Genomic DNA, 26,887 nt, shown 5'->3' on the forward strand with positions numbered 1-26,887 from the left:
TAGCTTAGAATTAAGGGGCAGTATTACTTACTACCCTTTCCCTATTCTTAAATTAGGATGTAAAAAAGATGAGATGGGTAAAAATATAATGTATCCTATTTCCATTTCAAGATGGCATTTTGAGCACATTTCTTTTCCTTCCCGGAATCTTAGTGAAATGACTATAGAAATATAAACAGTTTTCTGGGGTACCTGGGTGGCTCAGTCGGTTAAGCGTCCAACTTTGGCTCGGGTCATGATCTTGCCGTCTGTGGGTTTGAGTCCCGCATCAGGCTCTGTGCTAACAGCTCAGAGCCTAGAGCCTGCTTCGGATTCTGTGTCTCCCTCTCTCTCTTTCTGCCCCTCCCCCGCTCACACTCTCTCAGGTTCTCTCTCAGAAAGAATAAATATTTTAAAAAATTTTTTTTAAAAACCCATTTTTTAAAGTGTGATATTGTGATTTATGATAAGAAATATATGGTCTGCATCCCATTTCTGGCACAGAACTCCTAAAATCCTTGAGATTTCCTAAGTGATGAGAGCTATAAGTGCCCTGTGTTATGTTATAATGAGGTAACTTCTTTTTTAGCAGTCTATAATTTAGTAGGAAATCAAGAGCATGAACTTGAGTCACTTAACCTTCTAAGTAAAGTTCATGTTCTTAAAAAATGAATAAGACACTCTGGGGAAATGCAAACACAAACTGGACACTTGATGAATAAAGAATTGTTAATTTTTCAGGTGAGTTAATGGTATTGTATTTTCTCTTGTTTTTTTTCTAAGGTCCCCCTCTTTTAGAGATGTGGAAATGCATACGAATAAAATATCATAATAGTCAAGATTTGCATCAAAATTATATGGGCCATGGGAATGAATGGGGTATAGATGAGACCAGGCTGGCCTTGAGTTGCTAAGTGTAGAAGTTGGGCAGTGGGTACATAGGAGTTAATTATACCATTCAGTCTAATGTGCAGATAATTGAAAACGTTTATAATAAATTATTATACTTTATTTAGTTTTTCTTTGATTGTGAAATCAAAACACTAAATATTCCTGGAACTTCAAGGACCCACCACACACCATATTATCCTCTCTCTACCTTTATATCCTACCCAGCAGCTTGCCTGCCCTTCCTCCCAGGCCTCTATCCAACTCTAATGAGGTAACTTTTAGAAAGCCCTGAGGTCTCCTGAGGTTGGTTGCCAGTGAAGCAAACCAATATGATTGGAGAATTGGACTTTCAGCCCCCAATCTCCTAGGAGGGGAATGGGGCTAAAGATCGAGTTGTCACCAGTGGCCAATCATTTAATCAATCATGCCCCTGTCATGGAACCTCCATTTAAAAAAAAAAGTTCAGAGAGCTTTTAGCTTGGGAATCCAGAATGCTTACATGTGCCAGGACAGAAGCTCCTTTGTTCCGGATCTTGCCCTCTCTTCATGAGGCTAGTAATTTGTATTAATATCCTTTGTGATAAATCTGTAATCTGTTGAGTTCGATCTGTGGGCTGCTCTAACAAATTAACTGAACCCAAAGAGAAAGGGTTGTGGAGACTTTTGATTTTATATCCATTTGGAAACACAGGCAACAACCTAAGTTTGTAATTGGCATCTGACGTGGAGGGCAGTCTTATAGGACTAAGCCCTTAACCTGTGGAATCTGATGTTGTCTCCACGCAGTGTCAGAATCCAGTTGAATTGTAGGACACCCAGCTGGTGTTGGAGAATTTAATTGCTTGGCGGGGAAACCACTCGTAGAAAGTATCTTTTATAATTATAATTAGAAGACGTGGAGAAAGAAGTGTGAAGATTTGAGACCTTTCCGATTTTTTTTTTATTATTTATTTATTTGGTGGGGGGGTAGTAGACAGAGTCTAAAGCAGGCTCCAGGCTCTGAGCTGTCAGCACGTAGCCCAGTGCGGGGCTTGAACTCACAAACCCGTGAGATCATGACCTGAGGGACGCTTAACTGACTGAGCCACTCAGGTGCCCCTTGAGACATTCAAAGAATAGAGATGCAGATTAGGATCAAATTAAAGCAATTACTGACCCACCCAATTCAACATAGGTGAAGGATGACCCTGTGTGTGAAGGTAAGTGGCTAGGATTCACTAGCTCACCCCAAAAACTCCCAAAATGAGAATAGCAAAGGTTAGGAAGAAAGACTAGCTATGGAGTAGGGGATGAAAGACAAATCAAAGACAGAAAATTGCCCTTATGCCAAGAACAGTAGATGAAAAAGTAATACAATACAGTATTCCAGGGTTTTATGTGTTTGGGTGCACACTGTGATGAGGTCAGTGCCACTGACATCCCTATCTCTGAGGAAGCTAACTTGCCCTCTTTACTATGCTGTCACCTTAGTGAGCTCCTTATAGCAGTCCTTAAAATAATCCTAGGAGGTAGCTACTTTTATTACCCTGATTTTACCAACGCTGAGGGACAGAGATATTAAGTAATTTGCCCAAGGGCCCACAACCAGTAGGTACAGTCTTACCAGTTAGGGGAATGGCTATACTCCCTTGTGTACTTGGAGAGCCACCATAAAAAAAAAAAGGGAAAATACCTTTTCTGCCCACAGTTTCCTGCTCATGATTTTTTTGGTTGCTTTTGGTAGGCTATTCAGGACCTCAGAGTTTCCGGTTTCAATGCAGGAGCTAATGGTTGGTTAGGAACAGACCCTGGGAGCCCATCTTAATTTCATTAATCATGTTGGGAACTATATCCAACAATTTCTTCACACGGCGGTTTGGTTTTTTTGTGGGTCTTGTTGTTTGTATTTTGGGGTTGGTTTTTTTTTCTGGGGGGGTGATTTTTGGTTTTCGTTTGGTTTTTAGACAGTAAAACAGTGCATTTCCTATTTGAGGTTTGTCTTTCAAGTAGTTCAGTTAGTATATTTCACAACTAGTCTAGAAAAATAAAACTACAAGAGATGTATAAATTCCTCTTCATCCGAAACTCAGAGATTTTATTCACATAGTAGGTGGAAAAACTTCTCTCAAATCCCAAAGATGAGCCATTTGGTATTAAATTCAATGTTAACCCAGAAAGTTCTTTGATTATTAGGTGATGGTATGTGTACCTTTTAAGTGAGGGTAGGCTAGCTCTCCCCTTTTGGAATATCACAACAAACAATGCTTTATTTTAGTCCCTGGTTGAATCTTGGCTTTCTTTTCTTTTCTTTCTTTTCTTTAAGCTCTCACTTGTTAAACATCCAGTCCTTAGATTCTGAGTAGTATATATCTATTTTATACATCTCTATAATTCAGAACTATGGTTCTCAGATTTTAGGGTGTTAAGAATTGCCTATATAGCTTGATAAATGTCTAGATCTTGAGGCACATTCCCTGAGAGAAGATGCACTAGTCTGGAGTGGGGTCTATAATTTTCATTTTTTGCCAAATATCCTAAATGATTCTGATTCAGGCGGTCCTAGGACACACTGAAAGAAACCCTTGAGTTAGGAGGAAATTAACACTGTTTTCTATGTGATTAATGTACCAGTCACTTTCATATGTATTTTTACATTTTGATGTTCAAAATATTATGAGATTTTGTTTCCTGGTTTTTATGGATCTATTATCCCACAAAGTTTCAGTAACTTGTTTTGAGTTTCAACAGTTAGCAGGCTGACTCCCAGACCAAGAGGGCTCTTGCTCTTAACTGTTTCTGCTTCAGCAAGGTATCTCTCAGAAGAGATGGTTAAGATTGGTGAATTGGAAAATGTTACAGGGCGATATGAACAGTATGCTCTGAAATGTGTTTGATAAGTGTTAAAGCCACTGAGATGTTAGAATGTCTAAAGCATATCAATATTCACAGTGCATCTAGAAAAGACAGATATGCATTTGTTTCTCATTGAAAAATATTACATATACCTAAACTTTTCTAATTGAAATAGGCCCTAAAGATGAGTTATTTTCTTTACTGAGGAAACTGTGCCCATAAAGATTAAATTACCTGAAATAATGGAAAAACCTAGGCTAGAACCAAAATTTCCTGATTTTACTCTCTAGTATTCTTTCAAATTATAATAATGGTAAGGATTAAGGGTGGCTGCAATTTATCCAGAGGATTGGTTGGGAGTGATGACTCTGTGACGATATTCAGCATTTGAAAGCTTGTACAGAGGCATAATAATTAGAGGTGATCTGGTATTTTATTTTATTTCTAAATCTTTATTCATGTTTGTTTATTTTGAGAGAGAGAGAGAGAGAGAGAGCACATGGCAGGGAGCAGGAGGAGCAGAGAGAGAGAGATAGGAAGAAAGGGAGAAACCCAAGCAGGCTGTGCACTGTCAGCACAGAGCTGGACACAGAGCTCAAATCATGAGATCATGATCTGAGCCGAAATCAAGAGTAGGTCGCTTAACCCACTGAGCCCCTGCAGGTGCCCCTTAGTTTTTGTTGTTGTTGTTGTTTTTTTTAATGTTTATTTTTGAGAGAGAGAGAGCGGGAGAGGGACAGAAGGAGAGGGAGACAGGATCCTAAGCAGGCTCTGCGCTGACAGCAGAGAGCCCAGCCCAGTGTGGGGCTCGATCTCCTGAACCCTGAGATCATGACCTGAGCTGAAGTCAAGACAGTTAGCCAACTGAGCCACCCAGGTGCCCTTACAAGTTATTCTGTAAGAGTTCTGGTTCTGACACTGAAAACCTATAGTAGAATGATGGCATTTTGGGATTGCGTGAATTTTAACAGAATGCTGAAATGTGGCCTGGAGCTCGGGCTATGTCTTTTCTCACCTTACTTAGGTGAGAAAGTAGGTAAGGAGAGAAGTCTTTTCTCACCTTACTTAGAGCCATGTAGAGGTAGAACAGTCAGGATCACTGTAGGTTACAACTTTAGCCCAAATTGTATGCCGTAGCACAGTAGAAAGCAGTGCAACTGCTCTAGGGGTAGCTAACAGTAGACTTAGTTCCTCTGGGGCAGCTTACTGGGCAAGGACTTAGAGACTTGGCAAGGCGCTTGGATAACTTGGCACTGGTTTACCCCGAAGACAGGGAATAACCACGTGTGCCTCCCAATAAAAATAGGTCCACTTTTCTTTGTAAACCTCTCTCATTAAAAACTGCAACCCCAGGAGTGCCTGGGTGGCTCAGTTGGTTAAGCTTCTAACTTTTGATTTCAGCTCAGGTCATGATCTCACGGTTCCTCAGGTCTGGCTCTGTGCTGAGAGTGCAGAGCCTGCTTAAGATCCTCTCTCTTCCTCTCTCTCTGCTCCTCTCCTGCTCACTCTCTCTCAATATAAAGAAATAAACTTTTTTTTTTTTAATTAAAAAAAGTTGCAACTCTGTTTCCTTATCACAATTTTCCAGGATTGCAGCTGGAAAGCAGAATAGCTGACTTTGTGTTAAGAGACGGAGACACAAGGCGGGTGGATGAAAGTGCCATGGCACAAATGATAGAGCGCTAGAGGTCAGAATCTGGATTCTAATTGCAGAGTGCCACCAGACTGACTGCCACATGATGACCTCAGCCAGTCTGTTAACCTTGAGTACCTCAATTTTCCATCTGCAAAATGCGTAGCCATTCTCGTTTAACCCAGGCCCATCTTTCAAGTGCCGTTAAGTTTGGAAACACACTACACTGTTGTAGCTCAGCAGAATGACCTAAGAACATGCCACAAAAGTAAATGAAGTGATTATTGGACCCAGACTTAGAGTCAATCAACAAATATTTATTGAATGCCTAGAAGGTGTATTAGACAGCATAACAGCCTTAACCTAAGCCTTACGATGCATCCTGTAAGCAAGATGTGAATAGTTTTCTTCAGCCTCATTATTGATCACTCAGCATGATAATAACTCACTGATGCCAGAAGGGAGGTGGACAGGGTGGGTGAAACAGGTGATGGGAATTAAGGAGTGCACTTGTTGTGATGAGCACCAGGTGTTGTGTGTGGGTGTCGAGTCACTGATTGTGCCCCTGACGCTGGTATTACACAGTATGGTAACTGAGTGGAATAGAAGTAAAAACTTCAAAATAATAATAACGCACTGAATAATAATGCTTTTACATATGTTATATGGTCTTTTTCCCCCTCAGTATTTCTTCCCATTCATTATTTCATTTGAATGACGTAACAACCCTAAAGGCGAACAGATGTTATTTCTATGTTTCCCCGAGTTTTGGATGAGACACTGAAACTCCAAGATCAAAGTAGTTCTCAGAAAGGTAGGGTGATTTCGCCCCTCGGGGGACTTTTGGCAATGTCTGGAGACATTTTTAGTTGTCACAACTGGGACAGTGCCACTGGCATTTGGTGAGTAAAGGCTAGGGGTGCCGTTAAACATACTACAATGGACAGGACAGCTCATTCAACAATGAAATTATTCAGCTTCAAATGTCAGTAATGCCAAAATTGAGAAACTCGGACATAGGTGTTTTATCCGAAAGAACATAAAGCGATGGAGTTGCATGGACCAGAATCCAGATCTTAGACTCAGTCTAATGTGTGTTCCACTGTCCTCAAAACATTGGAGCAATTAAAAACTGGAATCACATAAATTCTGGATTTGTTGCTAATGTTTGGAAAAGGTATAAGTGAAAAATGGAGTTGTTTCTATCACTGTTGAAGGTTTCCATGTATAGTATAGATTGTATAATCCACTAAAAATCTATTAAGTACTTGCCATGTACCTCAGTCTGCCGTTCATGTCCTGCAGAGAGCTTAGTGTACTTTTATCATATTTTTCTATTGAGCACATTATCAAATTTGAATCATTTATCCAAATACTATTGTAATCTGGACACAGTCTCTTTAGCATACTCTGTACACTGTACCCACTAATAACCTAAAGATCCAGGGAAGTTTTATAGGAAATGTCACCATGACACTCAGCTGGAAATTAACCAAGCCAGGATTTGAATGCCATCTGGCTCCAAACTCAGGCTCTTAACAATATTCTGTAAGCTTAACTCTCATTGACAAAGGGTGGCATGGGACTTGAAAAGCTCTTACAACCCGGGATAGTCCTTGTAGAATATTCTTCAATTTTGACCCTCAAACCATTTTATAACCCAGACATTAGAAGGTTCTTCTGATCCTTCTAAAGCTTTAACAGATGTCTTTCTGGTTTCTGGCAAATCAGAGGATTATAGCCCATGATTCCATAAGGATTTTTTTTTTTTTCCTGTGAATACCTCACAGAAGAACTTGAGCAGAAAATGTTAGGGAAGAGCAAATAAAGGCCAGTTACTCTACACAGCAGCAAAAGTACTCTATTAAAATATAAATCTAATCATATCCCTTCCGTGCTCGTTGCCCTTCAAATAAAATGTAGTCCCCTTAAAATGACTCACTGTGTTCTATTCATACTGACCTTGAATGCCCTTGATTCTTTTCTTGCCTCCGGGATGCTGTTCCCTTACCTTTCTACCCAACTCCAGTTATTTATCAGTCTGTTTGAAGGTTACCTCCTTAGAGAGGGCTTGTCTCTCTCTCCACATGCCTCTCCCCTGCCATCTAAATTGGTTCTTTCTGTTCTCTGCTGCAGTGCCATATTTATTTCCTTCATTTCATATATCACGATTTGTAATTATATACACTTACACATAATTATTTGTTTACATACTTAATGAGGGCTTTCTCTTCCTAGAGTAAGCCCCATGAAGGCAAGAATCTTGTCTTTTTGCATCTGGCTCACTGGGGGTAGATCTTGAAACCTACGTGGATGGTACTTTGGGAATGAATGAACGTCTGTTGAATGTTCTTCCAGATGCAGTAAGGAGGTAGAAACTAGAAAGTTTACTTGTCCTTAAGGAACTTGCTGTATAAAAATGGTGTTTTTCATCATGTATTTTAAGAACTGTAAGTCAAATTTTCCATAAGAGAAGACTGCCAGGGAAATTCAGAAAAGAGATTTCTTCTGTCAAGATTCCAAGGGAAACCTAATGGAAGAGATGGCATATTAAATAATCCTTTAAGAATGAGCTAGATTGGGGGCGCCTGGGTGGCTCAGTCGGTTAAGCGTCCGACTTTGGCTCAGGTCATGATCTTGCGGTCCGTGAGTTCGAGCCCCGCGTCGGGCTCTGTGCTGACAGCTCAGAGCCTGGAGCCTGTTTCAGATTCTGTGTCTCCCTCTCTCTCTGACCCTCCCCCGTTCATGCTCTGTCTCTCTCTGTCTCAAAAAATAAATAAACATTAAAAAAAATTTTTTTTTTTTTTAAAAGAATGAGCTAGACTGTAAACTCAGAAGAGCAAGGGCCATGTTTTAACTTCACCCTAATTCTGGTATATTTAACTGGGTAAATGTTGAATTAATAATGGTTTGCACATATTCAGGAAATGGGGGAGAGAGAGGAATTAGGGGAATGACCCAAGCCAAAAAGGCATACAAATGTCAAAGTGCTCAGTTTATTCAGGAAAAGTAAGTAGATCAGTTTCAGTGGAATATTGGCAAAAAGGATTAGTTTGAAATAGCCTGGAAAGTAAGTCAGTAACAGATAGAAAAACCTAAATGCCAGAGAGTGAGCATAAAGTAAGCATACCCACTATCAAAAGTTAGATATAAAGATACTTAGGTTTCTCTTTGCAGACAGTAGGTAGGTAGTTCAGGGGAGTGAAGCCTAAAATGCAATTATAGCTCCAGAAATACATGCAAATAGTACCTGGAGTACAAATACTGGTTTAGTTTTGAGTACTGGTTGTTAACATCATCACCCTCAAATAGCAAGATTCAGATTCCTGTGGAACATCTTCTGTACTTGGTTTGTCTGGAAAGAGAGGCTTTTCTTTATTATATTTCTAGAAGAGAGCAACATGCTAGCCTGAGAAATTCCTAGACATGTTCAAACAGTTATTACAGAATTTGTATGTTACTGCAGAGCTCCATGCAATGACCTCCATGTGATTGGTCCTTCCAATTCTTCGTGAGATTTCTATGACCCACAGATTAAGAGGGCATTCAAGTTTCAATTTCAGGTGGTCTGTATATAGTTGAAGAAGTGGCCCATGCATCTTTTTCTAGGCCTAATTGTCCAAGCTAGGCTTCTCTCCTTGGGTGGGCCAAGAAGGAGAAGCATTCAAGAGGAGCTCATTAAATGTCTGCAGTTGATTAAGCTGAGAAGGAATTTTGGAGAAGTACTCCATTCAACTGTGTCTCCTACCTTTTCTCAATACTGTTCTATCAACACGATGACAGAAATAGGCACAGATTGAAAAGATCAAAACAACATTTCAGGGTATTTTGTGAGACCTAGTCCAAGCTGGAGTTCTTAGGAAAGGCACAATGTGCTCTGAATGTTCAGAGGGCTTAGCAGGAGACCTTGAAAGATGAGGAGGGTTTGTTGCATTAGAGATTGTAAGGATGGGCGTTCCAGACTGAAGAAACAATGTGAGCAAAGATACCAGACAGAAAAGTGTGGGGTTTGTCCAATTAAAGCTTTGGGCTATTAGACTTGTTCGACTGGAACTCCAAGTATGTGTAGGCAGAAAGGTAGGTTGAGGCCTTCATTTTAGAGATCTGTGATCTCAGAACAAGGAGGTTAGTAGACAAGGGAGAGAGGTTCGTAGGCAGTGGAATTTTTTTAACAAATAAGTAGAGCCATGCCTTAGGTAGATGAATTTGTCATTGGTGTATCACATTAAGATGAACGGGGTAGGGGGTACTGTTAGGAAAACCCATGTTTGTAATAGAATCGCTGGTGGCAAAACCGGAAGCAGTCTGGGTGAACCTTGTAATGTACTTGGGATTAGGAAGGGTGATCAAAACTGTGACATTTAATGGATACAAAATTATGACATTGGGTAAATAATAAGGCAGATTTAATAAAGACTTAAGTCCTGGGCAGGGAGTGAAGATAGATAATAAGTTCTAGCAAAGGCGCTTCCAGAGCTTTCTAAAATAGCATTGCTTAAGCTCTCAGCACCTCTGGTTCTGAGAAGAGAGATGGTGAGGGACCCCATTACTTCATACCACATACCATTTGTTCAGGTTCCACACCGTGATTCATTGGGTAGATGCGCAGAGTAAAAGTATTTTCGAGTTGATCTTATCTTACAGTTTGGTCTGTTTTCTCTACTGTCCATTTCAAGGAAGTGGCATTTACCCAGGATTAGTGCCCTAGAGATTTTGATTCATATAAAGGATCTGGATTTGGCATTTCACACCACTGGAAGGTCAACAGCAGTATGTCCTCTTCCTTCCGTTTTAAAAACAGGTGTGAGTTTTGTGTACAGTCTCCTTACATTTGTCACCAAACATTTTATAAAAGTATCCGTGAAGGCAGATTAGGCCAGAACATGTAAATATTAGATTCTCCCAAGTGCTTTGTGGTTTCATACTCTAGGCTTCCATGAAATGAATAAGTAGGACTAGATGAATTCATAATCCCCTTCCAACTCTTAAAAAGTTCAACTTTTCCGGGTGGCTCGGTTGGTTAGCTTCCAACTCTTGGTTTCAGCTTGGCTCATAATCTCACAGTTCATGGATTCCAGCCCTATGTCCCGCTCTCTGCCCTTCCCCCACGCATGTGCACATGTGTGCGCATGCTCTCTCTCTCTCTCAAAAATAAATAAACAGTAAAAAAAAAAAAAAAAAGTTCAGGAGCACCTGAGTGGCTTGGTTGGTTAAGCATCGGACTTTGGCTCAGGTCATGATCTCGAGGTCCCTGAGGTTAGGACCCGCATAGGGCTCTGGGCTAACAGCACAGAGCCTGCTTTGGATCCTTTGTTTCTCTGTCTCTCTCTGTCTGTGTCTCTCTGTCTCTCTGTCTCTCTCTCTCTTTGCCCTTCCCCTGCTTGTGCCTGTGCTCTCTCTCTCAAAAATAAGTAAACATTAAAAAAAAAAAGAAACAATGTTTAGGTTCAACTTGTCTATGTTACTTCTATATCAACTACATTTTGCTACTTCTTAATGTAGAACTACTGAATAATTTCTAAGCATATCCATCAAATATTATTACATAGCATTTCAGAGTCACTAAAGTGGTAGAGAGGAAATTGAGGTTTGCCCAGTGTGTCATTAACAGGTTAAGGAATTGATTTGTCTGTCTTATGTCTAAGTTGCCAGGGAAGAAGTACAGAGAAAAACAATTTATTTCAGCAAGCACTTACTACGGTGTGCAGGATGTTAGGAAATGCAGGAGATTCATGAATAAACAAGACAGGGTCCTCATAGAACTTACAACCCAATAATAAGGATAGGGATAGAAAAGCATTCTATTCTTCTGGAAACTGAACTGAAAAAATATAGAATTAAGTTTTAGCTCTGGGTGAAGTTTGATTAATCATATAATTCAGTGTTTATACAATTACGGAAAATGAAGCTATAAAATATAAAATTACTTGCCCAATATAGTGTTTATCACCTGCATCCCTTTCACATTTAAACTTGTTCTCTTGCCTTTATATTTTGTTGCTTACATGGTAATAGCCTGGTTCATTCAGGCTTGCCCACAAGGCTTAGGTGATCTAGAAATGGGACAATGAGTATTTTAAAAATTAAGTTTGTCTTTAGCGTACTTTCTGTTGAAAATGATAGCCCTCTCTGCCAGTAAAGGTTTCCATGTGATCAGTTCCTCCGGGATCTGTCCTGCCCCAGCCAGTTTCTTATCTACCTTGCTGAGCCTGAGCAGCTTAATAAGGTGGACCGGAGATGTGGGAGGATGAAATTTATGATAGAAAAGGGTGACCTTGAACCAGTATCTGGAAACAAAGTGCTCGTCTTGCTTTGATTAGAATCAGATTACAAGTCTTGCTGTCTTTTCTGTGGATGGTTAGAATGAGATAGAATCAGAGTCTGCTATCTTGTGTTTTCTGTGGATAGTTAGAATGAGATTTTCAGGACAGCTGAGTTATCGTCCTTTCTATTAACATAGATATTCTTAGTCTTTTTTATTAACATAGGAACTTCTCAGTAAAGAGCTACTCTAACTAATTCCTGGCTCCTCTTATTTTTCTAAAAACTTGTCAGTCCACGCCACATTTCTTGTTTGCCTAGATCACTGGCTACTCATAAATGAAGGCTCTTTAAGTTTTAAATGTAATTGTTTGAAGGAGTTTTCCCCTTTATGACTCTGGCAGTTACCTTTGGTGAAGCCCATCAGTCTGATATATGAGTAATTCAGCCACATAGACTCTGCTCTTATTGGGTATGTAAACTGCTTAGTTTGGTTTCTTTCCATGAAAGGCGCTTTCAGGGGATGGTGCAAAGTGGTAGAGCTCACTATGCTAGATGGTGAAGAAAAAGAAAATAATACTGAAATTAGCAAACAATCACTACATGAATTCTTTGCCAGTTCTATCAGATCAGCCTAGCCATTGCCATGAAGAAAAGAAAGTGAGAATTTGTTGTAGATGATCGCTTGGAGTTATTTTTATTATCAACAAAGGCAAAAAGTTAGAAGGGACAACAGTAGCCTTTGTTTCATTGAAGAATTTTTAAAAGGATAAAAATCTAAGTGTTTTTGTATTGGTAGTAGTCGTGTTAGTGGTGGGTTTTTGGCAGTTATACTCCTGAGTTCTGACCATTGATAAACCTTTAGTCGTAGCAAGTGCCCTGTTGATGAAGTTTTGGGTTGATGGTTGGGTGGTCCAGAGCCTATGGTCAAGAAATAATTCCTGAAGACTTTGGTGCAAAAAGGTGATTCTATTAAAGCATGGGGACAGGACCCATGGTCAGGAAGAGCTGCATTGGGGTTGTGAGAGGTAACTCATTGTATACCCTCAGGTTGGGAGAGGATCAGGGATATAGGAAGTCGCTAAGGAATTTTGGAAGCAAGGTTTCCAGGACCTTGAGGGGCTAGCTGTTGCTAGGTAAACACCATTTATTACCATTTAATAAAGCCTCAGTCATGAGACCCTTCGGATGCATATTATCCGAAGGGTGGGGGGGGCGGGCGGGTGTTGGCGTAAACTTGGAGTATGATTGCCAGCATATATCCTGGGGCAGTTGAGATAAAGGAAGTCGACTTATAGGACTTATAGGATCGGTGAAGTTGGGACAATGTTAAGCCAAGGTTCTCTTTTGCCCCTAGCAAATTGTTATCCTTGAGGCAGCTGAGATCCCAGAGGGAGGTCAAGGTCACTCTGCTGGTTCGAGGACTTGTCAATGGCTGTAGGCAATAAGGGAATTTAATTTTTCATTTGCCTTAATTTCCCAGATTGCCATGGCAAGCACTTAAACCCCTTTCCTTTGTTCTTGGGTAGCTGGGAGTGTCTGAGGAATATCACACATATTCCACCGGCAGGGTGGCGGGGGCATGGGGTGCCAGCCTGTATTTTGCCCTCAGCTTGCCCCAAGCTCCCTTCCCTCATCACTATCATGTCCCATCACCTGTCAGAGTTAATCTGGGGACAGCTCTATGTGTGTGTCTGTGATTTTAGGGACTTTTACTTTTTTTTTCTTATTGACCTGACCTATTTTCTCTCTACCTCTACTGCATAATTTTACTTAACTGTATTTAGTACATTGATGCGGCAGAACTTCGTAAGTTTTTGCCGGTACTGGCTGAGAACCTGTGTAAACCTACGATTTACTCAAGCCTTTTATAAATAAAATTGGTAAAATTCAGTGTCCTCAAGAAGGACACAGGCCAAGGAGAGGCAGCTAAAATATCCAAAGCATTAGGTGGGTTATGTGGTTATTGTGGTCATACAATTATGACCAATATTTCTGCCAGTCAGTTTGGGGTATCAGAATGAGGCCAGGGCTGAGGGATGAATGGAACAACAATATAGCCTTCAAGGGGAAGGGTCTTCCCCTATGTGTTCATCATTATATTTCCCCCTCCTATTTACTGGGAGCTACTACTTTTTCTCAAAACAACCCTAGTAGGGGTGCCTGGGTGGTGCAGTTGGTTAAGCATCTGGCTCTTATTTTAAAGAACGGGCCCCAAACCTGCTTGGGATTCTCTCTGCCCATCCTCCACTCGCAAGCGCGCATACGCGTGCACTCTCTCTCAAACATAAATAAGCTTAAAAAACAAAACAAAACTCTAGTATATTGGGCTGGAATGCCATGTGATGGAGGTACACCTAGACCCTATTTTGTTATTGCATTATATCTCTCCTTTACCTCTGCGTCTCCTTAGAGGCCTCCCTCCCCAAAGGACAACATAGTGTGGAATTACAGTCATCAAGAGAATTTTGAAGTTCACCTATAGGGGCACTTGAAACAAGGCCAGAGCCATTTCTCAGAATATCTGCTGACCCCGTACAGGTCATCAAAAGGCAGGATTAGTTCAGTTTAACTGGTTGCTTGATCATGAGAACATAGTCCATAAGCATGAATCCCTGTTTATGGTAGCATAGTGTCTGTGACCTTGAATTTTCCCTATCTGTGCTTGCCGAAAGCTTAGAAGTCCTCAATAAAAATAATGACTGCAGAAAGCAGAAGAGCAACTAGATAGATTTGTCTTTGTTTTATGGTTTTACACATCTGAAGAGGAACATGACCTTTATCATTTTAAAAATAAAAACTCTCTTCCTTATTTTCTTTATCAGGAAACACTGTAGGCAGTCTCAAACAATTGTCTAAGGTTCCAGACTATGTCTGAGCTGGAGAAAAGGGACCATGTGGCCGATGTCTGACTACTTCTGTGTAGTCTTTTTGTGGGGTCTGATCTCCATAGTCCCTATGATTATTGTTTCTTATCCATCATTGTACACTACCAGGAAAATAAAAAAGAATTTGAGGTTTAGAATAAATCCATTAAAAGGAAAGTCAATGCTAAGACTCAGAATGGGCATCAGAATTTAGCCTTCTTGCCAATTTCCTAACTTCTGTTCATAAACTCACGTTTATTTTGCTGAAGATGCTAGACTTTGCAAAGAATCTGGCCCTCTCGGTGCTTTACAGTGTGCCTGTTTTGAGAGGAATAGAGAAAACTTCTTTTTTGATGATCCTCAGAAGTAGACTGAGAAATAATTAGACCTGAATACAGGGATGTTCTAGAACCTATTTGTATAAATGCTGCACAATACTTATTAAGTGGGGGAAAGGGAAAGACAGAACAAAATACAAAGCTATGTGGCATTCAGCATAGAATGTGCCATCTCATTTTCCACATCTGATAGTATTCAGGGCAATACAAACAAGTTGGCATATAGCTGACTTCAAGTATACAACTGAAGATAAGATAGAAAGTGAATAGTGTAAAGCCTTCTGAGAAATAAACTTCTTATACTCTGTATGAACTAAGTTCTGTAGAAGCTTATGCTTGCTTGCTTGCTTGCTTCCTTGATTGATTGGTTGATTGATTGATTGATTGATTGATTTCTGTAGTCAGATCCTAAACCTTTCTCTTATATTTCCTGGAAGATCCAGGGACTTGTCTATGCTAGAAGGAACTATTTCAAACCAGAGCAATTCTGAACTATACACATGAGTGTCGAGAGCCTCTTTGTGTTCTCGGTTAGGAGACAGGATAAGCAGAAAGGGCCTTGAATGTGGTCTTGGCTAGAATACTTTGTAGGAGAAAAGCAAGCATAATATTTTGGTTTTGTCTTCTCCCACAAAGTTTATCCATTGGATTTTCCTGATCTAACGTCTTTTATCTCCTCATATTCCACGGAATGATAACACTAGCACTTGTCAGGCACTCTGCTAGATGCTTTAAGCTTTTTATCTCATGTCACCCTCCCAGTAGTCCTCCACGTTCTACTGGCCAGGAACTAGCTCCAGAGAGGGTGAGTGAGTCTCCCAGGTTGTACAACCAGAGCACCTTCAAAATTCTTTGACTATGTTTCCAGCTGTGTAGTTGAGCTCATCACTCTGTTATCTAAAGTGAAGGTGCTTCTCCAGCACAGGTCCCTCATGAACTCTGTTAGAGAAAACTAGTTGACCTGAATTGCAGAATAAACAGAAGTACTATATTCCTAATTTTTTCATCTAGCTATACACTCAGCTTGGTAAATAAATATTGGAGATGGATTTTGTTGTGGATTGAAAGCTAGGAATACTCAGATTTTTTTTTTTTTTCAGTTTTATCCTTGAGTGATATATTCAGATTATTATTTTTTTTGGTTGGTATTCTCTATAAATAATTTGTAAATTTGATGAAGTAGAAGGATAAAGATAAGAGAAGCGAATGATAGAGGTTTTTACAAATCAAGAAATTGCATAAAAGAACTATAGCTACTTTGTAGACCTTGAACCTAGTTCTTGGAGACAGTGAGGTGGAGCTATATTAGAGAAAAAAGTTCTTGGACAGCAGCAAGTAGTTCAAGTTGGCTGTGGAGTTGAGAGAAGCTTGAATAAACCAAAGACAAAAGAGCACAACTCATGATTAAACCATTTTTTTCAGATTACTAGTTGAAACAGCAAATGATATTGCTGTGCCATGCTCTTTGATTTATTCTCAATTCAGTACCCATTTTTATTCTGGAAGAAGCTGAGCTTGGATCTTCTTAGATTAAAGCTATTGAAAGAAACAGACTTACACTAACCAACTGCCAGTTTACCTCCTGTAAGTAGAATTTCTCTTCTGAAGAGAAGGGGTTAGATGTGTTTGATTTGCTATAGAAGATGAATTATCCAAACACATCGGACACAGCACTGAAAAGTCAAGTAGGAAGAGAAAAGAATATAATTGCTTTTATTTTTTATGCTTTAATAATCAATTTCTAAGATATATATATATTCCCATGGCATTTTTGCTGGAACAGACTTGTAGCGAGCCCAGGATTGGTTTGAGTTTGTGTCTGCAGTGTACGTATATACATTAATCCACCAGCTTTGTACCTTCATACACTATGGGGCAAGCCTTGCATAGGATTCCATTACAAGAAATCTATTGTCCACTCACAATGAAAGAAAATAGATTCTATTTCCTGGTATGTTTGAAAGTGAAATTTATCCTACAAAGATGACATTTAAAACAGGTGCATACTTTGAAAGGCGTTCTTTAGATTTGGACAGATGAATTATCGGGCCAGTGATATGTCTGAAGAGATTTGATGATAGGTCTTCATTGAGCAGGTGTCTCTAACTATAATGAGGTACCTAAACAAGTAGGAACCTGTGGGTCTTAAAATGTTAATGGGAAGAATATGTGAAAGTTCATCAAGGATTTCAAGGGTGCAAATCTTTAGTTTGTGATGCTAAGATCTTGCTTTTTAAACTGCTCTTTACATGTCTTCTTATGCCCAAAATGAAAAATTAAAACTGTTCGGTTTCCCTGTTTAGCTTTTAGCATTGAGGCTCCTTGGAGAAAGACTGTATGTCTGGTTCATCTCTGTATCTTATTTCCCTCAGTCTTTTACACCAGAAGACACTGCAAATAATCACTGAATCAGTGGCCAGGATTCAGGTTGATTATGTGAAATGAAGTTATCCTTTATGGTTTTCTTTTGTTATAATCACTTTTCAAACTCTTATTGGAAGAGAACAAATTGTGACTTCTACTTGAGTCTCTTTATGAGGATGTGTTCTCAGTCTTTCTGGCTGGCAAAAGTCTTCTCATGCTTGCTTCACTGCACTTGCTCGGCTCAAAAACTATAATCTGTCATCACTCAGATACCAATGCTCTCTCCCTTCTACCATGATTCTTGTATCCGAAAACTGCTGCCCACTTACATTTCTCCCATCACTGAAATTTTCTGGGTGCTGTCGTTTTGATTATTTTTGTGTGTATTCTGTTTTTACTCTGTGCTATAAAAATTTTATGGACAAAGAGCCTGTTACAAATGTCCTTTATGTCCATGGTATTAATAATACCAGATTGTCAAGCTCTATAATTATGAAATAATATAGTGTCTGGCATGAAAATTACTTAAATTCAGAGTTGAACTTTGATTATCCCTTACTGATACTTTGCCTCATCTTTTGCTGGAAATACAAGCCTGTTTCTTAAGCTTGCTGTCATAGAATCATAAGACGGGAGTTTGAAGAGGGGAAAATAGGTGACTGAATATTTGTGCTTTTAAGTTAGACATACATAACTCCCTGAATCTAAAAAGATTTCCTGGTCTAAGATACGCCTTTTCCCACCTCCTAGTAATGCTGCCATATTACCCTATTTCCTTCACAGCACTAATCACACCATGAAATTGTTCTGTTTACTTTGTCATTTCTCTCTCCATGAGGTACCTTGTTTGTCTTATTCACAGAATCACTAGCACTTAGCTCAGAGTTTGGCACATAGTAGGAGCTTGATAAATATTGATTGATTGAACGAGAGGCACACTCAGGCTCAGGAATTTCTAAAGCACGCTTTTCCTCCACAGACTGGAGTTGAGAGACACATAAAGAGAATCCACCAACACCTCACTCTCAGCTTCCCACTCTCTACCCCCACCCCAGCTACAGGAGTTTTTGCTCCTTGGTTTATGTCCCAGGTGGACTTTTGCAGTAAACCAGTAATGTGACAGTAAAGACACAAGGCTGAATATCCAGTCGTCTGGACTTAATTTAATATAGAATATTCAATTTATACCTGTTTTCAGTGTTTTTAGCTCTAATGCTCAGCTAAGATTGAAATTGTATCTTCTGAGCACATTGCTTGCCTAGGGCAGTAATAGACCTTTTCTTCAAGTTTAAATTAGCTGAAGGCTGGTTGTCCTATACGTGAAAATGTATTCTTAATATCTTCATAAAACACAGGCCATCCAATTAGGTGAATTATTTGAAGTACTTTTTTTTTTTTAATCTACTGACATTTATGGTTAGAAAGCCTTAGAGAAGTTAAATTGCATTAATGACATCAATCTGTCCATTATACAAATTGTTTCTTGCAACCCAAAGAAACTACTTTTCTTTTTATGTTTAAATTTAGATGTACTTTGAACATACCTATCAAAAGAACAATTCTGCAGAGTAAGGGTTAAGTTTCTGAAACCCTAGGCACAAATCCCTTGTGCACCAGTCCTCAAAGGTAATCTCTATTGGATGAAATCCCACATAAACAAATAGTTATCAAGAATCAAGATTTTAGGGGCACCTGGATGGCTCAGTCCGTTAAGCGTCCAACTTCGGCTCAGGTCATGATCTTACAGTTTGAGGGTTCAAGCCCCACATCTGCCTCTGTGCTGACAGCTCAGAGCCTGGAGCCTGCTTCAAATCCTGTCTCCCTCTGTCTCTGCCCCTCCCCCACTCGTTCTCTCTCTCTCTCTCTCTCTCTCTCTCTCTTTCAAAATAAACAAACATTTAAAGAATAAGGTGTATAAAAATAACAAAATTTAAAAGATAATCAAGATTTTATATCATGAAGTCAGTATATATAATTCTTTTTCTTTAAAGAATCTTCTGCCGAGTCTCAACTTTTCCTGCAATCGTGGACCATTCCCACCATACGGGCACAAGCCATATGGCTGACAACAGTACAACGGTGCCTCCTCACCACCACCACCACCCGACTACTTCGGCCCACCACTCTCATGGCGGGGGAATGGACGGTATGATGATGGTGAGTACCTCAGGAGAGGCGGCCCTTTTACCCCCACTTGGGTAATAGACTGGCAAGTTACCATCTTTAAAGATCAGTTTACTGATGAGGAAAAGCTGAGACGGACTCAGACAAGACCAGTGATTTGCCCAAGACCACGTGGCAGGTTAATTTCAGAGCCACACCAGAACCAGGATTTCTGGGGCTCTTGTGTATTTCTTCCATTCAAAATTGACCCTTTTCTGAATTAAGTTCTGCTTTGTGTGGGAAAGAGAAAAGGACAGTGCATTTATCACGATGAGCGCTGAGTAATGTGTAGAATTGTTGAGTCACTATATTGTGTACCCGAAACTAATATAACACCGTCTGTTGACTACACTAGAATTAAAATTAGAAAGAGAGAGAGAAGTTGGTGGTGGGGACAAGGAAGAATACTTGTAGAGCGTGTCTATGGTGATTGTGCTAAAATGAAGTAGAGAGCCTCCCACTTCAGTGAAGGTCTCTTACAATCCAGAACTGATACTTTCAAATGCTCTAAGCTTCTTTACCTGAAATCTCTAATTGACTTGTTTTGGTTTTCTGGCAGTCTATGACCTTCTACTTTGGCTTTAAGAATGTGGAACTGTTATTTTCTGGTTTGGTGATCAATACAGCTGGAGGTGAGTAAACCTTCATCATCAGGTGGTATTCGAGAATGACACATGAGAGGCAGTGACAAAGAATCTAGAAACCCAGCAGCTTTTTCTGCCATAATTACTGAATGGTTATGGTTATGATACATAATCATCTTCCTATTAACTGCCTAGAAGGTAAGGATACACAATGCTTATTTTGGTCCTACAGTAAACCTTCCTTAAATAACATGTTTTAGAGTTTCTGAAAAATAATTGTTTAGATACCAGATAGGAGTCTTTTTTGCAATCCATTTCCTTTCATCCTTTTCTAGAGTGCTTCCTTATTTGATAAGTTATTGATCCTGGACGTAAGACTATAGTCAAGGTAAAATGACATAAGGGGGCGCTTGGGTGGCTCAGTCGGTTAAGCATCTGACTTCAGCTCAGGTCATGATCTCACAGTTTGTGGGTTCAAGCCCCACATTGGGCTTTGCGCTGATAGTATGGAGCCTGCTTCAGATTCTCTGCATCTCTCTCTCTCTCTCTCTCTCTCTCTCTCTCTCCCCCCCCTGCCCCCTCAAAAATAAACATTTAGAAAAATGACATAAGCATTTTGCATAAACCACAAAATAACCCTAGGTAGAAAACTATTGATCCAGTATAGTCCTTCCATTTTATATGGATAGATACATTAGGGGTCAAATGCTGAAATGATTAGCCCTAAATCACATAGCATTAGTATGTCAGAGATAGGATAGGGATCTAGACTTTCTAGACCTCCCTACTCCTGTGCTCTTTCTAGCATACCAAACTGGTCTACATCATTCCTGATTCTTGGCATGGCTCATCTTAGGGTCATTCCTACTTTGCAGATAACTAATACCCATTTCTGTGTGTCTGTAATGTTAAGTGGGTATGCCTTAAATTCAAATTGCTCAAGCTCAATCATCAGTTAAACTGCTTTCATAAGGTATATCTTTGGAGCCACAAAATCAATTTGGAGAAAAGGGGAAGCATTTAGTTCAAGTAGTGTGTTAAATCTGGAGTTTGAGTATATTCGTATGATTATTAACAATGTGAAAGACTTAGAACTAAAATGTTTATTCAAGAAATAGCACTTTATTGGGGTTCCTGGGTGTCTCAGTCAGTTAAGTGCCATCTCTTGATTTTGGCTCGGGTCATGATCTCACAGTTAGTGACTTTGAGCCCCGCGTTGGGCTCTGCACTGTCAGTGCAGAGCCTGCTTGGGATTCTCTCTCTCTGTCCCTCCCCCATTTGTGCGCTCTCTCTCTCTTTCTCTCTCTCTCTGTCTCTCTCTCTCTCTCTCTCTCTCTCTCTCTCAAAATAAATAAACTTTAGAAGAAAGAAATAGCACTTTGTTTTTAAGTTCTTAAAATTCTAGTTACTTAACGTACAGTCTTATATTAGTTTCAGGTGTACGATACAACGATTCGGCAGTTCCATACAACACCCTGTGCTCGTCACAAGTGTATTCCATAATCCCCATCACCTTTTTCACCCATCCCCCCCTCAACCCCCTCCCCTCTAGTAACCATCAGCTTGTTCTCTATAGCTGAGTCTGTTTTCGGGTGCCTGGGTGGCTCAGTTAGTTAAGTATCTGACTTCGGCTCAGCCCCACATCAGCCTCTCTGTTGTTAGCACAGAGCTGAGCCCGCTTCAGATCCCCTGTCCTCTTCTCGCTGCCCTCCCCCACGTCCCCTCCCCGCTCCCCCATCTCAAAAATAAATAAACGTTAAAAATATTTGTTTTACAATGTGTTTTGTTTTTTTTTTTAAGTTACTTGATTTATTTTGAGAGCCAGGGGAGAGAGAGAGAGCACATGCAAGTGGAGGAGGGGCAGACAAAGACAGAGAGAGAGAATCCCAAGCAGACTCCACTCGGTGCAGAGTCCAACCAACACGGGGCTTGAACTCATGAACTACGATATCATGACCTGAGTCAAAAGCAAGAGTTAGACACTTAACTTACTAAGCCACCCAGCCACCTGAAGAGTCTGTTTCTTGATTTAGGTCTCTTTTTTTCTCTTTGCTCAAGGAAATAGCACTTTACAATGTTGTCTTATTCCCCTTTTGCGTACTCTATGTTGTGTGGTTCAGCAAATTTATGACATCAAGCAGCCAGACCTAAAGGTTATTGTTGTTCAGATGATTTTTTTGTATCATAATCAGAAAATGAGTAGGTTCCTCAGTGGAGGCAATGGTTTTCACTAACACCGTCACACCCACCGTCTTTGCTATTCTCCTCTATCTGAGCAGTAGAGAGGTAACAATGTAATGTGTTCAGACACTGAAAGGAGCCCTTTTTATGTTGTCTCTCTAGCTTGGACAGCACACCACCTAGTGATTTTGCATGTTTGACCATACCACCATCTTTTCCTTCCCTACTTAGAAATGGCGGGAGCTTTCGTGGCAGTGTTTTTACTAGCAATGTTCTATGAAGGACTCAAGATAGCCCGAGAGAGCCTACTGCGTAAGTCACAAGTCAGCATCCGCTACAATTCCATGCCTGTCCCAGGACCAAATGGAACCATCCTTATGGAGACACACAAAACTGTTGGGTAAGAAGACTGAACCAGATCCAGAGGGAATTTCTGGAGAGCTGGATTAGTTAAGCAGCAAAGCAGCTCTTTTATTAGCAATAGCCCTCTTCTTGAGTTACTGGTGATTCTATATCTACCCAGCTCTAGTCTCATTTGGTTTACAGTGTAAGACTATATAGAAAACCTGTATTCCGTCAAAGAAAGTATTTAGATTACTGCTGGTTTTTCCCCACAGATTGGCAAATGCCTTTCGAGATTTTTGAGTTTTAATAGAAATGTAGGTCTTAAAAACTAAATCGGAGGGTTGCCTGCGTGATTCCATAGGTTAAGCATCCTACTCTTGATTTCAGCTCAGGTCAGGATCTCACGGTTCATGCGTTCGAACCCTGCATCAGACTCTGTGCTGATGGTGTGGAGCCTGCTTGAGATTCTGGCCCTCCCTCTGGCTATGCCTCTCCACTACTCATGCACACCCACGCACTCTCTCTCTCTCTCTATCTTTGAAAATAAGTTAAAAAAAAAAACTGAAATAAATTGGAGTCCTTGAAGACTCTTATAGACCAATATGCTGCTTTCAAGCAAGCGCAGTATTATTGAGGCCCAAACATGTTGTGACTTACCTAAGGTGACAGAGCTGGTAAGTGACAGAGGGGATAGCCACGCCTCCTGATCCCTTGTAAATACTTTGTACTATACTACCCAACCCTTGATTCTATTTCTGTTTTTTTAGAATGTGAACTTTGCAAAGGTGGAAGGCCTGAAAATGTTCAAATAAGTATGGGAGGGTTCAGGGTTTCTGTTTTGGGATCCATGGTAGAGGTAAGTTAGGGAATTAGTCCTCCTTCCTCTCCTCCTCCTGCGGACATAGAACTATATCTGGCCGATCCTTATTAACCCGGCAGCCCTATCGTGTTTCACTCCAGGGACCGTATACAACATACATACACAAAGAAGCCATGAGTTGCCTGGATGGCTGTGAGGAGTCCAGTTCAAGCTGAGCTCGTGACCAGAACTGTCCCCCTTTCTCTTGAGCTGCCCAGACACTGCTCAGGGTCCCTGATTGCTATGTTCCTCTTTGTTCTCCAGGCAACAGATGCTGAGCTTTCCCCACCTCCTGCAGACAGTGCTGCATATCATCCAAGTGGTCATCAGCTACTTCCTCATGCTCATCTTCATGACCTACAACGGGTACCTCTGCATTGCAGTAGCAGCGGGGGCTGGCACAGGATACTTTCTCTTCAGCTGGAAGAAGGCAGTGGTGGTGGACATCACAGAGCATTGCCATTAGCGTTCAACTCCATGGTGCGGCCTTATCGATTGCAGTGGGAAGCAGTTCAAGACTGAAAGACATGATTCCTACTCCAATCTTCCCTTCTTGCTCCTTATTTCCTTTCTCTCTCTCTCTCTCTCTCTCACACACACACACACACACACACACACACACCCCTACTCAACAGAGGCTTAGCTTTTAGTCTCTGAGCTAAGGTGATAACCTCCCTGGGTTTTTTCTAATGATCTGAGATTCCCTCAGAATCTCTCCTCCCTCATCATCTTAGATCCAAGTTACATGTTCTTGTCCAAGCCAGGTAGCTTTCTATTCAAGACTTGATCACCTGCTTCCTTTTTTAGTCCTCTGTTTTTATTTTGTTAACAGACAGTGTGTGAATTTGGTGGGTTTCTCCTGGGTCGGTGATGGAAGGAGATTCTATTCAGCTAGGATTGATGGAAGCTGAGGGAAATTCTGGCCCAACTAAACCCAGAACCCAAACTTAACACTTGAAAGTGAGTTCCAGTCTTTGGATTCGATAAGTGTGAAATACATTGTGCCTTTCACTAGTTGTGATGTGTTGCGTCAGAATCTTTGTAGTGTATAGAAGGGTGGTTTGAGACGAAACACAGGGCTGGGGTGTGCAGAAGTGTGCATTCTTAGGTGGCTGGCTCATGAACTTGTGTTCCTACTTGACATTTTGATTAGAATGAACTTGTCAATCAAAAAAAAAAGATGACAATCAATTTGAGAAAATAGAAATAGATATTTTAAAATAAAACCATTGATACTTTGACTTGGTACCTTGGATTGTCACAGCTGAATGAATCAAGAGTTTGAATCATTTTCTTTCGTTATTGTTTTCTTATGTTGGCCTCTAAACCAGTGGTTTTCAAACTTGAGCATGCATCAGAATCACCCGAAGGGCTTGTTAGAGCACTAGCTTCTGGGCCTCAACCCAGAGCCCCAAAATTGGCATTTCTAACAAGTTCCCAGGCGATGATTCTGCTGATGGTCAGGGGACCACGCTTTGAAAATCTCTGTTTTAAAACTAAGGAAGTGTCACCTGGTGCGGTGAGCTACCTGGTATTGGGCACAGGAGTTTGAATTGCTGGTGGTAGGTGATATGTCTAAGCTTAACTCGTGTACTGAATGCTGCTGGTCAATACTTAATCATTCCAGAAACGTCTATTCTGCTCCAGCTGTGTGTATGTGTGCCCAAGGGCTATAGCCAAAGTAACTTTTATCAGTATGTATGAAATCACTAGTCTTTATTTTTAAAGGTCTGTGGTTTCTTAGAAGTAGCTTGAAGATTGAGGAAGACCCTTTGAGCTGCAGTATAAAATCAGCTAGTCATGGGTCAGAAGGGCAAAACCCAGCCCTCTCTTTGGAGAGGTTTAGGGTATGGTCTGCTGATCATCAGATTTTCCTCAGCCCCCAGCATCCATGTCCACACCAGGCAGGTCCTCATCTTCTACATGACCATCTTCGTTACTCTCTGGGGTTTCATTAGATCACATGTGACCAAAACCTCTTTTTCTCAATGAAGAACCACACTGGGTTTTTATTCTGTTCAGTTGTTAGGTTACACTGCAATCTCGTTCCCAGTCCAAACTACCTGCATGAAGTGACTCTTCCTGTGCTAGTCTAAATCCTGCCCTCCTTGGTGCTAGACTCCAATCGTGCCTCAGGGCAGAGGAGACAAAACACAACTATTCTGTTGGTCTCTGTTGTGGTTTTGAAGTTTGTACTTTCTCTGTGGGTGCCAGTTAAATATTGGAGGGCAAGGAATGTGTACTTCCATGGCTTTAAATCAAGAGAGGGTTATCAGCTTCCTGGATCGAGGGTAAAATCTAAGAACCAAGATTTAGAGTTTTGTGCTTTTCTCTCATTCCAACCACTTGTGCTGATATTTAGCAAGAGTGGAGTGAATGACAGGTAGCAACAGAGTCCAACAGGAAGGTGTAAATAGCCTGTTATTATCTCAGAAGCCAAGGAATAATAAAACCATGAGAAAATAAGACTCAATGTTTAATAGTGACCCTGGTGCTCTCTGGAAATCTTGGCATGAGCTGCTATAAAATATCCTTTTCAGAAACAGGACTTTATCAGTAAGGTAAGAAAAATCGAGGCCAGTTAAGACAAAGTGCTGTGAGTTTGAAACTCAACAGAGAAACATCAGTTGGGGATAGGTCTTCAGGTATTCAAGATCGAGTGTCATGTAAAACCTGAATTCCAGCAATTCTTAGATTAGGTTGCCAAAGGAAGAAGCTAGTGAAGGAGAAACAATTGAAACCTTAAATTCCATCTTTCTTGAGCTCTTGGATTGTGTTAATGATCTCATTGACTTTGATTTGTGTATCTCTGTTCATCAATTTAGTGCCTGACTTCTTTGTTCCTTCTGGATCCAAATTTCTTTTCTTCCTTCCCTGTTCAACATCTCTTAGAAGCCTGTATCACCATTTCTTTGGCTTTTCTTTCCCTTTCTGTCTTTTCAGTCTTTAATCCCATGTATCTGGTTTATTAATCTCCTTAGCCCTCCTGATGCAGTGGACATAGCTGTGCAGGGGATCTAGCTACCTGTCAGAAGTTGTAAAACCCCTTAAGCACGCGTTGAGGAGAAGTTGTTCTGCCGGAATGTCTATAAAAAGCTGAGTAAAGGGCTGCCTACTAGTACCACCTGCAGAGTCCCAGAATCTTAGGTGCTGTCTCCAGTCTATGTTGGAGGAACACTCAGCCCCTTGTTGTCCACGAACAGGGAATCCTCTGTGTCCAACAGCAAATGAAAAATTAAGGTTTCTTCACTACTTCTATGGTAGGACTGTCTGGAATTCTATTTCAGACTGAGGCTCTGGGCTTGGGATCTAGCCACAGAGTTTCTTACAAGGAGCTGGAAGGGGAGGGGGCAGGGGTTACATGTTCATGTCCTTTAATTTTGATCCTGCTCTCTCCAGCTGCTTCTTTCAGAAGATACATCTAAAGATACAAAGTCTGCATTTGATATAATGCCTTAATCACTGAGTCTACAATTAATGTTGACCGTTTTAGATTGTAAGCTCCTGGAGAGTAGTATTGCTGTAGTAGGAATGTTTTAACACTGTCATATGTAAAAGAACAAAATAAATATTTTGATTTTGTGATTCTA

General features: G+C 40.5%; 1 protein-coding gene across 1 annotated transcript in view; it reads left to right on the plus strand.

The window, feature by feature from the left end:
- Window positions 1-26,887, plus strand: part of SLC31A1 (solute carrier family 31 member 1) — a 40,462-nt gene extending 13,575 nt beyond the window's left edge. The window contains exons 2-5 of the mRNA XM_019454143.2: window positions 19,157-19,322; window positions 19,888-19,960; window positions 22,325-22,493; window positions 23,562-26,887. Coding sequence (XP_019309688.1) covers window positions 19,224-19,322; window positions 19,888-19,960; window positions 22,325-22,493; window positions 23,562-23,763 — 543 coding nt within the window. The 5' untranslated portion in view covers window positions 19,157-19,223 and the 3' untranslated portion in view covers window positions 23,764-26,887. The remainder of the gene's footprint in view (window positions 1-19,156; window positions 19,323-19,887; window positions 19,961-22,324; window positions 22,494-23,561) is intronic.

This window comes from Panthera pardus, unplaced genomic scaffold (assembly GCF_024362965.1).
Source record: "Panthera pardus isolate Hobbes unplaced genomic scaffold, ASM2436296v1 HiC_scaffold_20, whole genome shotgun sequence".
NCBI classification, from domain to species: domain Eukaryota; kingdom Metazoa; phylum Chordata; class Mammalia; order Carnivora; family Felidae; genus Panthera; species Panthera pardus.